At 35.5% G+C, this 18,902-nt stretch overlaps 1 protein-coding gene across 1 annotated transcript in view; it reads left to right on the forward strand.

Annotated features, from left to right (window-relative positions):
• Positions 1-18,902, forward strand: part of kirrel3a (kirre like nephrin family adhesion molecule 3a) — a 366,127-nt gene that overhangs the window by 204,471 nt on the left and 142,754 nt on the right. The window contains exon 2 of the mRNA XM_056467134.1: positions 1,000-1,149. Coding sequence (XP_056323109.1) covers positions 1,000-1,149 — 150 coding nt within the window. The remainder of the gene's footprint in view (positions 1-999; positions 1,150-18,902) is intronic.

The following is an 18,902-nucleotide window of genomic DNA, read 5'->3' on the forward strand; positions in this document are numbered from 1 at the left end:
AGTGTGTGTCTGTTTGTTTTTTAACACACCTTAGATGAAGTGTAAGAATCACTGTTAACTTTAAACAGCAGAATTAGACAGCAGCATGAATACAGAACAGTATGCTTGGTAAACGCAAACATCCAGAGAAAGCCCAAGACACTACATTTATAAAAGACCACCACGCAGAGCTAAACTTATTGAATTTAAGACAAAAAAAATTGACCAAAGTGGTCTCGGGAGATGTGCAAGGCTCCTCCGTTTCTCTGATGTGTCAACTGTTTCCACATTAAAAGACCCCCCACCCCCCCATACACACACACACACAAATAAAAGGTGAGTGTTGAAAAACCTTGATGTTTATTTCTCTTAGAATATATATTGTCACAGAAATACATATTCGCTTTCTATTTGACGCTCTCATCCGCCTCCCCGAACGGCAGAAAATAACTCGGTCTGTCTCACTCTGCGATTTAATGAGAAAGCTAACACGTTCTCCTGAAGACTGCTTACCTTCAGGGCACTTTTTCATTTGCAGCTCTTTCTATTAGACTTCAAGGTGAACAGGCGTCTGCGAGCGGGCCGATCCAGAGCCTGTCAGCGGCGAACGGGAACTTATTTTGCCTGCTAAGCTGAGTTTGGGGCGAGTTGGAGGAGCTCCGGCTGCTGATTTATGGCGCAGATGCTGCAGTCTTGTGGATCTCAGCAGTGTCATGTTCGGCTTTCTTAACTTGCGGCTCGTACTTCTGTGCGTCGGTGCACTTTATTAAGCATCCCGGTGACATAAAGTTTGGAATTTATAGATTTATTCTTCAAAGTGAGTTTTAGGGGTAGGAGCAGATTTACTAGAGCCATAATAATGATCCTCAAGTAAAAGGGCTTTTTTTTTTTGGAAGTGAGTGAGTGAGTGTGTGTGTGAATCCTCTGGCAGGGGCAGCGAGCTCTGACAAATTGTATTTGATGATTTATAATTGTGACCTCCCTCGCTCATGCTTTCTCTCTCTGTGCTGTGTGTTTCAGGAGGCTGTGTTATGTTTATCCAGCAGCCCCATGATCTGGTGATCGTCGCCGGGCAGCCGGTGACTCTGCCGTGCACCATCACCGGGTATCATGGCATGGTGCTGTGGGTCAAAGATGGACTCGCTCTGGGTGTCAATCGAGATCTGTCTGGTAAGAGATGTATATTAACGAAGTAGAACTACTTCACTGCTGTACTTAAGTACTAAAAGGCTGTATCTGTACTCTACTGGACTATTTTTTCTCAAAAACATTGCAAGAAGTAGATGCTTTGTTTCCAGTGAGGACTTAGAGAAACTTGTCCATGCTTTTATCAGCAGCAGGGTGGATTACTGTAACGGCCTCCTCACAGGCCTTCCCAAAAAGACAGTCAGACAGTTGCAGCTCATCCAGAACGCTGCTGCCAGCATTCTGACCAGAAGCAGAAAATCATAACACATCACACCTGTCCTCAGGTCTTTACACTGGCTCTCAGTTACATTCAGAATAGATTTTAAAGTATTACTACTTGTCTATAAATCACTAAATGGCCTAGGACCTCAATAAATTACAGAAATCCTTACAGATCCCACAGGGTTCAGTCAAAGCAGGGTGAATCAACTTTCAGCTCCTGCACCCCTCGTTGCTGGAATCAGCTTCCAGAAATGATCAGATGTGCTCCAACATTAGATACATTCAAATCAAGACTGAAAACACATCTGTTTAGCCGTGCCTTTAATGAATGAGCACTGTGCTATGTCCGACAGATCACACTATTGTCTTTCTTTTCTTTTTCATTCTTTTATGACCTGTTTTAACTTATACTTATCTCTTTTATTCCTGTTTATGTAAAGCACTTTGAATTGCCACTATGTATGAAATGTGCTCACCTTGCCTTGCAAACTATATCACAAGTTTCTATGTGTAATTTCCTAATTTTTTTCATAATATTTCAAAATAAATAGAACACTTTACTTTAAATCGTATTAAATAATTCAGTATAACTTTTTAAATGATAACTTATTGCAATAAACAATCACATGCATAACACTGGAGTTCAGTGCTGAATACACTAGTCGAGTAGAATCTGCCTTTGACATGATTTGACCAAAGTCTCTGCATTATCGGGTGACAGCATGTACATTTAAACAGAATCTGATTAATTTACACCATTTAATTGAAACATTTATTTTCAGTTCGCTTTTAACAATAAAACAACAAACAAACAAACAAAGGGTTATATTAACCTTGAATTGACTGTCTCGAAACCATCCCCATCATTCTCCCTCTCTTCTCAGATGGAAAGGCCAAATCAAAAGTTACCATGGGCCAACTTTGGCTCGCGGGCCCTAGTTTGGGCATCTTTGTTCTAGATGAACCATGGTAATGCTCAAAGTATCTTCTTTCCAATGATATAAATTACTATTTTAATTTAGGTAGGTATAAATGCCCATGAGTGGGGTGCTGGCTAACAAGTAACAAATTAATAGAGACCTTTGTTCATATTCAGAACACAAGTTCTGTAAAAAGTAATTAATTAATTTTCTTTTTGGCATAGTCCTTTTATTAATCAGGGGTTGCCACAGCGGAATGAACCGCCAACTTATCCAGCATATGATTTACACAGCCGATGCCCTTCCAGCTGCAACCCATTACTGGGAAACATCCATGCACTACCATTCACACACATACACCACAGACACTTTAGCTTAACCAATTCGCCTAAAGCGCATGTCTTTGGACTTGTGGAGGAAACCGGAGCACCCAAAGGGTGAACATGCATTCATTCACACTACAAGCGTATCGTGCCAAAGCCCAACTGAACTGTGCTTTGGCACACCTCTTCCAACCAGGCCAGGGCAGGCCAACTGAATCGTCCCTGGGCCTGATTCAGAGCACTCACACTAGTCAAACCAACCGGTAAATGGACATGGTTCGGATAACATAGTGTGAGTACGCTCCAATGTTGATGACAGTTGTGCTCTTAATACTTCTAATGTTATCATATACATAAAAGAAACTTTACCAGTAATCATTTAAAATAGAAGTCTTGTATTAATATTATAAATATGTTTACTGTCATTTTGTAAACATTTAATGTATGAATTTTGAAAAAAAGCTATAATTACTTAATTGTTTTGCTGACCTCAAGCTTTTATATGCACAATTAATATTAGTTAAAGGAAAAGTTAAAAGATTTGCTTTTCGTTTTTTCTCAGTACGCTTTAGAGTCATTCTAATTCACTTTTAAAACTCTAGATCTTTGCTTGTATTCTTTTGAGTCATTTGACTACTGCAGCACAGTAATAGTTAGTCACCCTTTCCCTTTGGTTATGCAGTTATTATATCTGGCTCTGAGCATTGTCAACTTGTTGCCACGGTGTTAGTCAGCAGGTCAGAGGGATTGTGTTGGCTTCCAATATCAAATCATAAAATAATGAGCTGATAATCATGTGAAATCTGGTGGTGTGCCACGGTACGCTCTCAAATCATTAGAATTGCTAAAAGGATGATGCTGAAATATTGCAATGGGCAAAGATCTCCAACATCAATAACCTATCCAACAAAACAGCTTTAAATAACATGTTCCAGATTTGTATCTCTGATAAATGACTTCTTTTTGAATGAACAAAGTTACACATGAATTTGCTGAGCAACACTTATTTATTGACTTATTTACTATATCATTTTCATTATTGGTTTCATTTAAGATCGACTTTTCTGTTTTCTGTGTATATAAAATCACATTTGTCGGTTTATTTTGAGGCGAATACTGAAACAGGACGTTTTGTCATTGATCATAAAATGAGTACATAAGCTATAAAATCCCCCATACACAGTTTTAAAGGAGACCTATTATGCTCCTTTTTACAAGATGTGAAATAACTCTCTGATGTTTCTAGAGTGTGTATGTGAAGTTTCAGCTTAAAATACCCCTCAAATAAAGTTTTATAACTCTTTGAAACTGACCCTTATAGGTTTAGATTCAAAATGAGCTGTTTTGCTGACTGCCGCTTTAAATTGAAATGAGATTGTGCTCTTTTTAAAAGAGGGTGGAGCTACAAATGCCTATGCCTCAGTAGCTACAAAACAGGACTCTGTCAACAGCTGTCTCTGTCAACAGCTGAAAGTGTCTAAAGAAGTGGCTCAGAAGAAGGCAGTCTATGGACATTTCGGTGTTTATTTTTGCATCCTAAAACTCTGTATAAGTGAAAACGTCTTATTCAGGGCTGTCTATGCTAGGGTTGTACAGTTTACCGGTACTATGGTAGTATCGCAATACTATGGCTCCAAAATACAGGTGGTGCTAATGTACTTTGTAAAAGGTAGGATCATCATTACGGTCTATCTACAATCAATAATGTTGCATGTGGAAAAGTCACTAAAATGCTCATACGTTTGTGCAACAATAGACCTTTTTATTTGAATAGTCTGTGGAGCCCTTTAAGGTTGCAAAACTGTGCAGAATTCACGCCTTTTATGGTAAACTATTGCACGTTTTCTGATGCTTTAGTTCGAACGCACATCTGAATCAGTTCAGTTCTGTTATATATGATTCCTGTCAATATGGTTTAGTAGCTACAACAACCGCAACAATCTCTTAAAAAGAACGACTCACAAAGAGAAATATTGAGTTACTTTGGATTCTTACCTATTAAAACTTATGAAAAACCCAAAAGGGCAACAGGAAACTTTGAAACAATGTTTTACCAATTTATATAGCTTAATTTTATTGGAAAAAAATGGTCTTTTGGAATTTTTGGCATTATTCTGGTTTCACTTTTTGTTACGGTTGCCATATATTATATATTTGTAGGATGTTTGCCTCCCGTTATTCTCTCTCTCTCTCTCTCTCTCTCTCTCGCGCTTTCTCCCAGCCTGTCATATCCTTTAGGTCCACCCTCATGACAGCCGATTGGTCGGGAGGCCAGTCGATCATCATTAGGCAACGTATCGGTCTTATAAAAGAACGCCGGGAAAAACGGACAGGAGCGCTTTTCCTTTGAACTGTTTTTGTGTGTTTTTGCTGACATGATTTTGTTTTTCATTGTTTTTGCTTAACTTTCTTTGGGTAAAAGGGAATTTTGTTTGGTATAATATGAATCTTCATTTTAATGTATTTTTGTTGGTAAGTTATCTACAAAATAAACAAAAATAACTAATGCATTTTAGGTGAATTGATACGCAAATACTTATTCAATAATAAGGGAATTATGAATTCAATTCAAGTAGGACTATTATAACATAAAATATAGAATTTCTGACAATTTCCTTTATTTCGTAGATTTGAGTTATGAATTACAGGATCACAATACTACTTGGTATCACGATACTTCAGCTGGTAAAGTATCGTAACGTGAATTAATGGCATCGCGACAACCCTAGTCTATGCTAATGAGGGAGTGATTTCCATTAAGGGGCGGGACTTTCCCTCTCTGATGACACATACAAATCAAAGTGTTTTTGCAGACTGTTTATATCAAGTGCAATTATTAAAAAATATTATTAATTAATGTTTACCATTAAAGGCTGGTTATATTCACACACTGTTGCCACACAACTGTGCTTAAACCTCTTATAAAAGTGATTTTTTTTTTTCATGATAGGTTCCCTTTAAGTTATTTTACAACATGATTCCATCATTTGATGTTGATAAAACATTTGCTCTGCTCTGCTTTACAGTGTTAGATACTGTCAGACTGAAAGCAAAGTCAAGATGTTTGCTTAAAAGCTGCCGTGTGTCTCTGTCAGATCTGTTCCTATCATTACAGAATACTTCAGACATTTCTTTGTCTGGTCTTTTTACCAGTAAAGCACTGTAATAGAAGGACAGGAGCCCATTCTGTCAGCCCGCGAATGCTTCCCCTGACATTTTCTTACCCGGCAGCCTTGCGGATTCTTTCCCCTTGCTAACTTTTCCTGACTGTTGTGAAGGTTTTCCTGTTTGTCTCAGAAAGTGCCTGTCAAAAGCGCTGTCAGACTGAGCAAAGCAAAGCAACAATCGAGAATTAATTGCATTTCTATCATTAATTAAGGCAAACGCTTCATCATCCGCAGAAACCCCAGAGAGACGCGCCGCGAGTGCAGCTGTTTTACATTCACATGACGAGATTTACAAATTAATTTGTAAGAACGGAGTGAAATGTTCTGAAAGTGTGTGCGCAGTGTTGGGTAAGTTACTTCAAAAAAGTATTTAATTACTAATTACAAATTACATCATTAAAATTGTATTTATATTACATTTTAATTACTATGGCTGAAAAGTAACTCAGTTATTCAATAAGTTATGAAATTGCAATGATCCCTCACTATAACGTGGTTCACTTTACACTTTTCGTGGATTTTTTCGTGCAATTTGGCATGTTTTTTTTCTACAGTGCTATGTGTTCTGCGTCCTGACTGGCTGTAGACCACTGTCAATCAATCTCCTCCATGCCATGTCTCCTGTACAGTACAGAATGCATTCAGCTTGCCAAATTTACATGAATCTTCGATCGCTCGCAGTGTGACTCTGAAGTGCTGGATTGTATGTTTGCAAGTTTTCTCCCCACAAAGGCACCTGTGGTAGCACCTAAAAGGCAGAGGAAGATGCTAACCATCATACAAAATTTTTTACTTCTGGACATGCTAAAGGAAGGCAGAAGTTACGCGGCTGTAGGGCGCCATTACGGAATAGATGATCGATTGTGTTTGATTTTTGTTTTCATTTTATAATACTGAACTTATTTTTCTATGAAACTTTGAGATTGTTTAAACGAGATAAAAGTGTAAAAATGTTAATGCTTGTCTGAGAAAATGTATAAAGTGTGTAGTGAGGGGCTTTACAGCCTTATAACATCTATAATAATTGTGAAAAATAAAGCATACTACTTCGCGGATTTTGCCTATTGCGGGTTTTTTTTAGAATGTAACTCCGATGATTAACAAGGGACCACTGTACATATAAATCTCGATGGCGCATAGAACACTTAGAATTATTTAAATCTAGATTTATTAAAAAATGTAACACTTTAAGAATGATAAAAAGCACAAAACGTTTCAATGCGATACCCAGCAGGCACAGGACATCAACATGAATTAGCATTTTGTTTTGGAAATGAAAATCGGGTTGAGATTCAGACCCCAACATCAGACCAACGTCAATGTCCAACCTAAAATCAACCAAATACCTATGTTTAATGATATTACAGCTTGACGTTGTGTGGACGTTACCACTATGACGTCTATCAGACGTTTGATTTAGGTTGCCATGCCACGAATAAATGCTAGTATTTGACGTATATTTGATGTTGGTTTAAGATGTTGGCTCGACATTGGATTTTGGTCACCAACACAACCTAAAATCAACCAAATATCAACATCATTTGACATTGTTATTAAACGTCAAAATAACGTTGTCTTTAGATGTTGACTCGACATTTAGTTTCGGTCACCAACACAACCTAGAATCAACCAAATATCAACATCATTTGACATTGTTATTGGACGTCAAAATAACGTTGTCTTTAGATGTTGACTCGACATTTAGTTTCGGTCATCAACACAACCTAAATCAACCACATATCAACATCATTTGACGTTGTTATTGGACATCAAAATAACGTTGTCTTTAGATGTTGGCTCGACATTGGATTTTGGTCACCAACACAACCTAAAATCAACCAAATATCAACATTATTTGACGTTGTTATTGGACGTCAAAATAACGTTATCTTTAGATGTTGACTCTACATTGGATTTTGGTCACCAACACAACCTAAAATCAACCAAATATCAACATCATTTCACGTTGTTATTGGACGTCAAAATAACGTTGTCTTTAGATGTTGCCTCCGTTGGATTTTGGTCACCAACACAACCTAAAATCAACCAAATATCAACATCATTTGACGTTGTTATATGACGTCAAAATAACGTTGTCTTTAGATGTTGGATCGACATTGGATTTTGGTCACCAACACAACCTAAAATCAACCAAATATCAACATCATTTGACGTCGTTATTGGACGTCAAAATAATGCTGTCCTTAGATGGTGGCTAGACATTTAGTTTTAGTCACCTGACCTAAATCTAAACTAATGTTAACGTCTTATAATGTTTTGTGTCTGGTTGGTACTTCCTGGTTAAATAATGGTAAAATAAAATAAATGAGCAGTATTTAAACTAGTAGATTATAAGTGTATATAAGTTGCCTGAAAATGAAAAGTAATCCCTTACTTTACTTTTGCTGTGTAAAAGTAATCTAATTACAACTAATGTCACCCAACACTGTATGTGTAGATAACCTCTAGGTTTATGTTTGCAAAATCACCTCGGCTTGTTTGAAACATCACAAAACAAATCAGATTTAATCACTGACCTGGCTTTTTTCCCTCTCACTGACTGTTTTACTTGCAGATTATAGACAAAAAAAAAAGCAAAACAAACTCAGACTTCATTCAGATTCAGCGCACATTCGTCCCTTAAGCTTCAATTTGCCGAATGTCGCTCCTAAATTTGCTCCAGCTCGCTTCAAGTTGAACTTATTAGCTCTTTGAAATATTTATTGTGTAACGAAGCATAATTCAATGATTTATTCTCATATCTAGCTCAAAGCACAGCGATCAGATCCCGTTTAGCTAGCGTTACACATAATTGCCGGATCAAGGGGTCATTATCGCCAACAATAGTTGCTGATTGCGTTCACGTACGCACTTCAAGAAGCGAGCAATTAATAGCAGAAGATTGAGCCTTTAGCTGCGGCCTCATTTAGTCTTCTCGTGATTTTTTTATGCTATATACTTCACCAAGAAAAGATTTCCATTTCGGACGCCGCTTTCTAAAGTTAGTCATTTTTAGCCACGGCCCCAGGCAGCGTTTAGTCATGGACGGAGCTCTTTAATTGAGCCTCTCAGGGTTTTTCTTTCCTTTCCACTGCGTCTGTCTTTCTGCGAGCGTTTAGAAGTGTCCGGGGACTCCTGGATATCATTGTACCATGGTATAATCGAGTACAGAGGCGTGATACTTCGAGCAGCAGTGGCACTGGACAAAAGTCTCGCTTCAAAGCACATACAAAAAAAAAAGTCACTTGACTAAGTGTAACTCAAATTTAACCGTAAGCGCTCTCAAACTTTTTAAATGCCAGAGATCCTTTATGGGGAAGAAATATGAGATTTCAGAATTAGTCAGATTTATAAGCCCCGCTGTATATTTTCTGTTTAACAGAAAGAAGAATTATTTTAACCCATTTCTAAATAGTCATACTAGTTTTAATAACTTATTTCTAATCACTGATTTCTTTTATCTTTTCCATGATGACAGTACATCATATTTCACTAGATATTCTTCAAGATACTACTATTCCCAATCCTAATTCAATTTCTTTACCCCTACTCCTTCCTCTTGGCCCTTGAAGCAAAGTGTGAGGGGGAAGGGCTTCAGATATAACCCTAAGGAATAGGAGAGCACTACAACACCCGCACACATCATGATATGTCATCGTGAGCTCTTACTTCATATGAGATTGATGATGGCGACTGCAGTTTTTCCAGCTGTGTTTTTTTTTTTTGGTGTTCATCTTCAGGAAATCACTGAAGGCAACGATATCATGTTATCACTCTGATATAATGTGACAATAAGCTTGTAACTGGACTGCATTTACACCATGACCATATTCATCTAAACACAAAAAAACAACTTTAACATTATCAGTGATTGAAATAACGAGGTTAGAAATAAACAGTGTAACTAACGGTGATACTTTTTTCAGTAACGAATTTTGCAACATCTAGCAGTTTGCAACATCAAGCAGCGTAACGAGCTGTTTTTGACATCTGAAAAAAAGAATCGAAGTGAATGAGACCGGAAGTCTTGAGCCAAAAAGATTCAAATGGCTGCGCCCGCTCGTACATGGAGAATAAGGTGAATAGTTGAGGGCATGCTGCTGTTGTCTCTCACATTGTCCCACAACAACATGAAAATAGTGTAGATTCGTGTACATTGTTTTATAATTACTTTATAGTCATTTGGCAAATTAGATTTTTTTTTTATTAGAATATACAAAAGGTAAACAATTTGAGATAATACAAATACAAAGAAAATTAAACAATAACAAAAATTCACAAAACAACAACAATACAACCAAGTACTAGCAGCTGCGTGTGTGTGTGTGCGTGTGTGCGTGCGTGCGTGCGTGCGTGCGTGCGTGCGTGCGTGTGCGTGCGTGCGTGCGTGTGTGCGTGCGCATGTAAAGGTAACTTGGTAAACAGGTCAGAGTACATACAAAAGGAACAATGACAGTCACTAAATGAAGCAAGTAACATATATAAGGAGTGACAACAATGCTAGTAATATAATGATAGTAATAATGACAGTAAACAAGCAAGAAAGGACAACAGTAATAATCATTAACAACAACCACTACAATAATAAAAATAATAATAATAAAAATAAATCCCAAGTACTACACCAACTACTACTACAGAGAGTTTCTAATGCTACAACTATTACTACTGCTACTACAGCCACAACCACTACTACTACTACAATGTGTACTACTACTGAACCTATTACAATGACTACTACCACTGATACTACTACTACATCTACTACTGATACTACTACAGGAATGACTGCTACTACAACATCTACATCAACAACGTCTACTACTTCTGATACTACTACACAGACAACCACTACTACTACTACTACACATCCACTACTTCTGATACCACTATACCAACGACATCTCCTACTACAGATACTACTTCAACTACTACTTCAAAAACCCAAACTACAACTTCAACCACTACTACTACTGATACTATGACTATTACTACAACTACAGCAACCTGAATAATGACAATGGTAGAAATACTTGTAATAATGATAATGAGGAGATAACAGGACAAGTCAGGACAGTACTAATAATAATGATAACAACTTGTTATCATTATTAGATTTTTTTTAAAAGTAACGTAATAGTTACTTTCCCAGGTAATTAGTTACTTTTATAATTATGTAACTCAGTTACTATTTGTGAGAAGTAACTAGTAACCATAACTAATTACTCTATATTTACATGCCCAACAAGGTCATTCCCAACCACTAGACTTTTCAGACAGGGTTTTGAGTGTCATCGAGTGACAGATGTGAAAGTATGTTGTGGAAGTGCTATACAAGAGTTATTATTATGGATTATAGATAGCCAAATGTATTTAATTATTTATTTTTATTGTTCTTTTTTTTTCTTTTTTTAAGCATGACAGTAAAACACGAACGCCGTTATGAATGTACCCAGCAAGCATTTTTGTTTTTAAAAGATGCCTAATAGATGTCTAATAGACGTCTAAACATAGTTGTCTTGGCTAAAACAAGGCTTAATTTGGGCTGTGAAACTTTAATAGACGTCTAAGAATAGGCCACACTCATCCAATAAACAGAAACGAATGACTATATATAAAGTCTGTCTTATCTGTCTATTTGTTTTAGTCTGTTCTTAGATGTCTATTAGATTTTCACTGACATCCCTAGTTTTGCCTTGTTTTAGCCAAGCTGTCTACGTTTAGATGTCTATTACAGTAGATGTCTATTAAACACAAAATTGTTTACTGGGTATTAAAATATGTGCTTGTTTGTTGTAAAAATGCATAATAATGACAAAAAAACACAAATTTGTGCATCCCCTTAGTTACTTAAGCAGGCATGCTGTCGTTTTGGAAGGTGTAATGAAATCTTTGTTTCAAGTGTGGCTATCCAGCCCTTCCCCCTAGCCCTACGCCTTCAAGCTAAAGAGAATTGGGACACCCTTACCCCTTCACGTGAACACGCAAAAAGAGGGGATAAGGGCTAAGGGGTAAAATTGGGATTGGGGCTTAATTAGGTTTACTAGGCGAGTTTGGGTAATTAGGCAAGTCATAGTAACAATGGTTTGTTCTGTAAACAATTGAAAAACAAATATTGCTTTAGGGGGCTAATAATATTGACCTTTAAATGGATAAAAAAAAAACTGCTTTCATTCTAACCTAAATAAAACAAATACGTTTTTTTTCCAGAAGAAAATATATTATAGGAAATACTGTGAAAAATTCCTTGCTCTGTTACACATCATTTGGGAAATATATAAAAATACTAAATTCACAGTAGGGCTAATAATTCAGACATTAACTGTAAATATCATTGGAATCTTCCTCCATTTGTTAGGCTTTATGTTGTGCTGTACCGTTGTTTGTGTTTTTGTCAATCCTGTCATGATGCTAAACGTGTAAACAGGCTCTGATATTTTGAGCTTGACCACTTTTGACTACATCCAGAGGTTGTTAAAAATGCATTAGATTGTATTGCTTTCATAGTGTAAATGCTCATGTGGTCGAATGTGTTCGAACAAGCAAAAAACAAACATCCAAACATACTCTCTGCCTACTCTAATGTTTTATTCTAACATTACAGTATATGTTGTTGAGGCGTAAAAGCCAGATGGGATTTAAACTCTGTCTGAAATCCTAAGTTTTGTTTAAAGAATATAAAAAACTACATGTAAAAAACACAATGTTTTCTTAACATGCCTGACTCTTAGACTGTTTCTCAATATGCGTTCTTCAGTGATCTTGCATCCTCATGTTCTCGTTTAATGTCATCATTAAGAGTCAAAGTTCAGTTCCAAAACTCAAGGAAAGGAGGATGTGTGAAGAGCCCTGATGTGTTATTGATATAGACCACGTATCGATGCACACTTCAGCACTCGCTCTAGAAGTCCCAGAAGTCATTGCGGCTGAATAAAGGAGATGGGAAGTGCAGCATTTTATATAGGTGAATTATTAAAGATCAGAGATAAAACTTATTTATCTTAGGAGTTCCCCTAATTGAGATGGTGAAAGTAAACATTTACATCAAAATCCTAATCAAGGCATAAACCCATTAAGGAAGTTGATTTGCTGATATTCATATTAAAATCAGTTTTATTTGCATTGTGCAAAGTATAATTGTAAGGGTTTTATTCATGTTATATATATTGAAAAGAGGAGAAATCTCTAAATCGTTGTATGAATGCTGTAATATTTCAATAATTTTCTGTTAAAAATGCATGAAGGTCATGTGACCATCAGGAAGAACGCAGCATCTCATTTCTCACAGGACTCTCTCTATTCTCGCAGTCTCACGAGTTCATTCTTTCGAGGTAACCTGGCAAGTTCGCTCTCCACGATAACGCAAGTCCATTCTCTGCATTGTTGGAATTAAGATACAGCCTTAGATTCCATTGGACCCTGTGTTGCATTTTTCTGGACTGTATTCATTAACTCCTGATTATCAGGGGTCGCAGCAACAGAATGAACTTCCAACTATTCCAGCATATGTTTTACACAGTGGATGCCCTTCCAGCTGTAACCCAGTACTGGGAAACACCCATTCACTGTTGTATTCACACACACACACACACACATACACTACGGCCAATTTAGCTAATTTAATTCACCTATTGGTTTAATTTTAGACCAACTTTTCTGTTTTCTTTGTTTATAAAGTCAGGTTTTTCAGTTTATTTTTAGGCATGCTGTATACTGAAAAAGGACATCTTGTCGTTGACTAGGTGTATAAAATGAATACATATGCTATACAATAAAATAAAATGCAGAGCTACCTATTATGCCTTTTTTTACAAAATATAAAATAAATCTCTGCTGTGCCTAGAGTTTGTAAGTCAAGTTTCATCTCAAAATAACCCACAAATAATGTTTTATAACTCTTTGAAGCTGCCCCCCCCCCCCCTTATAAGTTTTGATCTAAAATGCGTGGTTTTGGTGACTATCGCTTTAAATTCAAGTTGTTAAAAAATTGTTTTGCTTTTTTCAAAAGTGGGTGGAGCTACAAATGCCTGTGTGTCAGCAGAGCAGCAGTAAAAATCCTTAATTTACTTTTTTTTTTAATGATCTACAATTATATCTAAGCAACTGAATTTATGAAACGTAAGCATGTCATATATTTTGTTTTCATTTTTATAATAAAATTGACTCATGAATAGTTTTTATAATAATTTATTTTTTAGAAGTTATTTGTTTTGATCTTTAATAAATAATTATTAAATTATTATTATTATTATTATTATTATTATTATTATTATTATTTATAATAATAATATAATAATAATAATAATTATTATTATTATTAATATTATTATTATTATTATTATTATTATTATTATTATTATTATTATTATTATTATTATTATTATTATTTATAATAATATAATAATAATAATAATAATAATAATAATTATTATTATTATTATTATTATTATTATTATTATTATTATTATTATTATTATTATTATTATTCTTTATTATTATTATTATTATTATTATTATTATTATTATTATTATTATTATTATTATTGTTGTTGTTATTTCTATTATTATTATTATTATTTATTATTATTATTATTATTATTATTATTATTATTATTATTATTATTATTATTATTATTGATGTTATTATTGTTGTTATTTCTATTATTATTATTATTATTATTATTCTTTTTTTAATTATTCTTATTTACAATAATAATAATAATAATAATAATAATAATAATAATAAAAATATTATTATTAGTATTATTATTATTATTATTATTATTATTATTATTATTATTATTATTATTATTATTATTATTATTAATATTGTTATTTCTATTATTATTATTATTATTTATTATTGTTGTTATTGTTGTTGTTGTTGTTGTTGTTGTTGTTGTTGTGTCTATTATTTTTATTATTTTTATTATAAAAATTATTATTATCACTACTACTATTATTTCTATTATTAGTAGTGTTATTTTTATTATTATTATTATTATTATTATTATTATTTATTATTATTGTTATTAGTATTATTAGTATTTATAATGTGATAATTCCTGTTATTTTTGTCAAAAAAAGAAAATAAAAAGTCCTGTACAGCATAGTTTTATACTCTACGATTCATTCATCCAAGATTTTTTGGGTTATACAGTATAATCGTTTTTGATTTCGTTTTTACTTCTAGACCAGAGCGTCATCAGCGTGTTCACAGCAGATCATCTATGGCAGTTTGTGGATTTTTACAAGTCGTTATCGCGTTTGTCTCATGTTTTATCACTATCGTGTTCTCACTGATGAAATGACACATCCTGCGATCAATACGAAAAAAAAAGATATCTATATCTCCTCAGCATCCTCCAAAGCTCCAGATCTGATGTCAGACAGAACCGAAGCCAACATAACACTTGATTAGGATGCCCGTCCGTGTACATCTACCCCTTTCGGCTTTCACGTTCGCTCGCTCCAAGCTTTGATCTGCCAACTTTTCAAGCATGCCTCCATCCATTGGAGTGTCAGTGAGATGCCCACAGTGTGATAAATCCATGTCCCGGCTCTCTATCGCAGCTGCTATTGATCCGACATGAAGCCGAATCCATTTCGGTGGGATTCATTACCTTTAATAGGGTCATTTCGCATTGTTTCTTCTAATTGACAGCCATTGTCTGAAGCCGTCCAGTCAAGCATATTGGGGAATTCATCAGAGCTTTATTGAGGCGCCTGTATGCCTCGATAATCCCTAATGAAAACAGCTCTTAAATAAAAAGGCAAAAGAAGATCTGTGGCAGGAAACCTGAAGGCTGTAATGACACTATCGATTCCTAATACGGGCTTATTACCAGATAGCACAGGACAGCCAAACAGTCTTTAATATAAAGGATCACCGGGGGTTTGGGAGGAACGCCGTGATAACTGTTTACAAGATCATGTTCGGATTTAAACGTGCTCCGGGCTCTGATCTGTTTGCTGATATGAGCAGATTAACTAAAAATGAGACATCTGTCTTCGGTTAAGCATCGTGTAGCAATTTTGCTGTTCCCAATTTTTTTTCTAACTACAAAGGCGCCATTAATCATTTATTGAAGAAGGCATATTTGACACTTTTGTGGCGTCTATTTTTTACCCTGAGGGCCACGTGTGGTTTAATTTTTAAAAAGTGTTTTTTGCATTCAATCATCAACAGTCTCAAACACATTACAGTTTTTTTTTTTAAGAAAATATACTTTACTAATATGATCACACATACTGTAACAACAAAAAACATTGTTGTGAAACGTTAATGCAAAAATACAGTTCTACAATTAAATATATATAAAAGCATTGTTTATTCTTGTTTCAAATATAATTTTTATAATGATCATTGGTGTCAAATGATTCTTTTAGAAATTTATCATACTTTATCTTTAATTTAATGCAACATTGTTGAATAAATGGATGGATGGATGAATGGATGACGGATGGATAAATGGATGAGTAGATTAACAGAAGAGGAGACATTCAGATGGATGGATGGATAAATGAATAGATAGACAGACATATAGTTGAATGGATGGATGAATGGATGGATGGATGGATAAATGAATGCATGGATGAATGAATGAATGGATGGACAAACAGATAGTTAGGTGGATGGATGAATGGATGGATAAATGGGTAGATTAACAGAAGGGCAGATCTATAGATAGGTAGATAGATAGATAGATAGATAGATAGATAGATAGATAGATAGATAGATAGATAGATAGATAGATAGATAGATAGATAGATAGATAGATAGATAGATAGATAGATAGATAGATAGGTAGATAGATAGATAGATAGGTAGGTAGATAGATAGGTAGGTAGATAGGTAGATAGATAGGTAAATAGATAGGTAGATAGGTAGATAAGTGTGTGGGTGGGTAGATGGATGAATAAATTGATGTACAGATAAATGGATATGAACACTGGCTATATGCTCAAATAAAACGATAGAGAGAGAGATAGATAAGTAGATAGATGGATGGAAGGACGGACGGACGGACGGACGGACGGACGGACGGACGGACGGACGGACGGACGGATGGACGGATAGATAGATAGACGGATGGACGGATGGATAGATAGACGGATGGATGGACGGACGGATGGATGGATGGATGGACGGATGGACGGATGGATGGATGGATGGATGGATAGATAGATAGATAGATAGATAGATAGATAGATAGATAGATAGATAGATAGATAGATAGATAGATAGATAGATAGATAGATAGATAGATAGATAGATAGATAGATAGATAGATAGATAGATAGATAGATAGATAGATGGATGGATGGAAGGACGGATGGACGGATAGATAGATAGACGGATGGATAGATGGACGGATGGATGGACGGATGGATAGATAGACGGATGGACGGATAGATAGATAGATAGATAGATAGATAGATAGATAGATAGATAGATAGATAGATGGATGGATGGATGGATGGATGGATGGATGGATGGATGGATGGATGGATAGATAGACAGACGGATGAATAGATAGATAGACGGATGGATGGATGGATAAGTGTGTGGGTGGGTGGGTAGATGGATGAATAAATTGATGTACAGATAAATGGATATGAACAGTGGATATATGCTCAAATAAAACGATAGAGAGAGAGATAGATAAGTAGATAGATAGATAGATAGATGGATGGATGGAAGGACGGACGGACGGACGGACGGATGGACGGATAGATAGATAGACGGATGGACGGATGGATAGATAGACGGATGGATGGACGGATGGATAGATAGACGGATGGATGGATAGATAGATAGATAGATAGATAGATAGATAGATAGATAGATAGATAGATAGATAGATAGATAGATAGATAGATAGATGGATGGATGGATGGATGGATGGATGGATGGATGGATGGATGGATGGAAGGACGGATGGACGGATAGATAGATAGACGGATGGATAGATGGACGGATGGATGGACGGATGGATAGATAGACGGATGGACGGATGGATAGATAGATAGATAGATAGATAGATGGATGGATGGATGGATGGATGGATGGATGGATGGATGGATGGATGGATGGATGGATGGATGGATAGATAGACAGACGGATGAATAGATAGATAGACGGATGGATGGATGGATAAGTGTGTGGGTGGGTGGGTAGATGGATGAATAAATTGATGTACAGATAAATGGATATGAACAGTGGATATATGCTCAAATAAAACGATAGAGAGAGAGATAGATAAGTAGATAGATAGATAGATAGATGGATGGATGGAAGGACGGACGGACGGACGGACGGATGGACGGATAGATAGATAGACGGATGGACGGATGGATAGATAGACGGATGGATGGACGGATGGATAGATAGACGGATGGATGGATAGATAGATAGATAGATAGATAGATAGATAGATAGATAGATAGATAGATAGATAGATAGATAGATAGATAGATAGATAGATGGATGGATGGATGGATGGATGGATGGATGGATGGATGGATGGATGGATGGATGGATGGATGGATGGATGGATGGATGGATGGATGGATGGATGGATAGATAGACAGACGGATGAATAGATAGATAGACGGATGGATGGATGGATAAGTGTGTGGGTGGGTGGGTAGATGGATGAATAAATTGATGTACAGATAAATGGATATGAACAGTGGATATATGCTCAAATAAAACGATAGATAGATAGATAGATAGATAGATAGATAGATAGATAGATAGATAGATAGATAGATAGATAGATAGATAGATAGATAGATAGATAGATAGATAGATAGATAGATAGATAGATAGATAGATAGATAGATAGATAGATCACTTTGAAATGTTGATTCGTCATCATTTTTCATGAATTTAATGCAACATTGTTGAATAAAAGAATCACTGTCTTTCAGATGATAAGGAAGAAGTCCCTCTGACCCCAAATCTTTAAGTCTATAAATGTTCAAGAAAGAGGCAGACATTAAAGTTAAACATTCATAGTACTTCTGAAATGACATGTGAATGAATCCTTGATCATTTCATGCAGAACCAATAAGCATTTACTTTTAATCTACTGTCT

This window comes from Danio aesculapii, chromosome 10 (assembly GCF_903798145.1).
Source record: "Danio aesculapii chromosome 10, fDanAes4.1, whole genome shotgun sequence".
NCBI classification, from domain to species: Eukaryota; Metazoa; Chordata; class Actinopteri; order Cypriniformes; family Danionidae; genus Danio; species Danio aesculapii.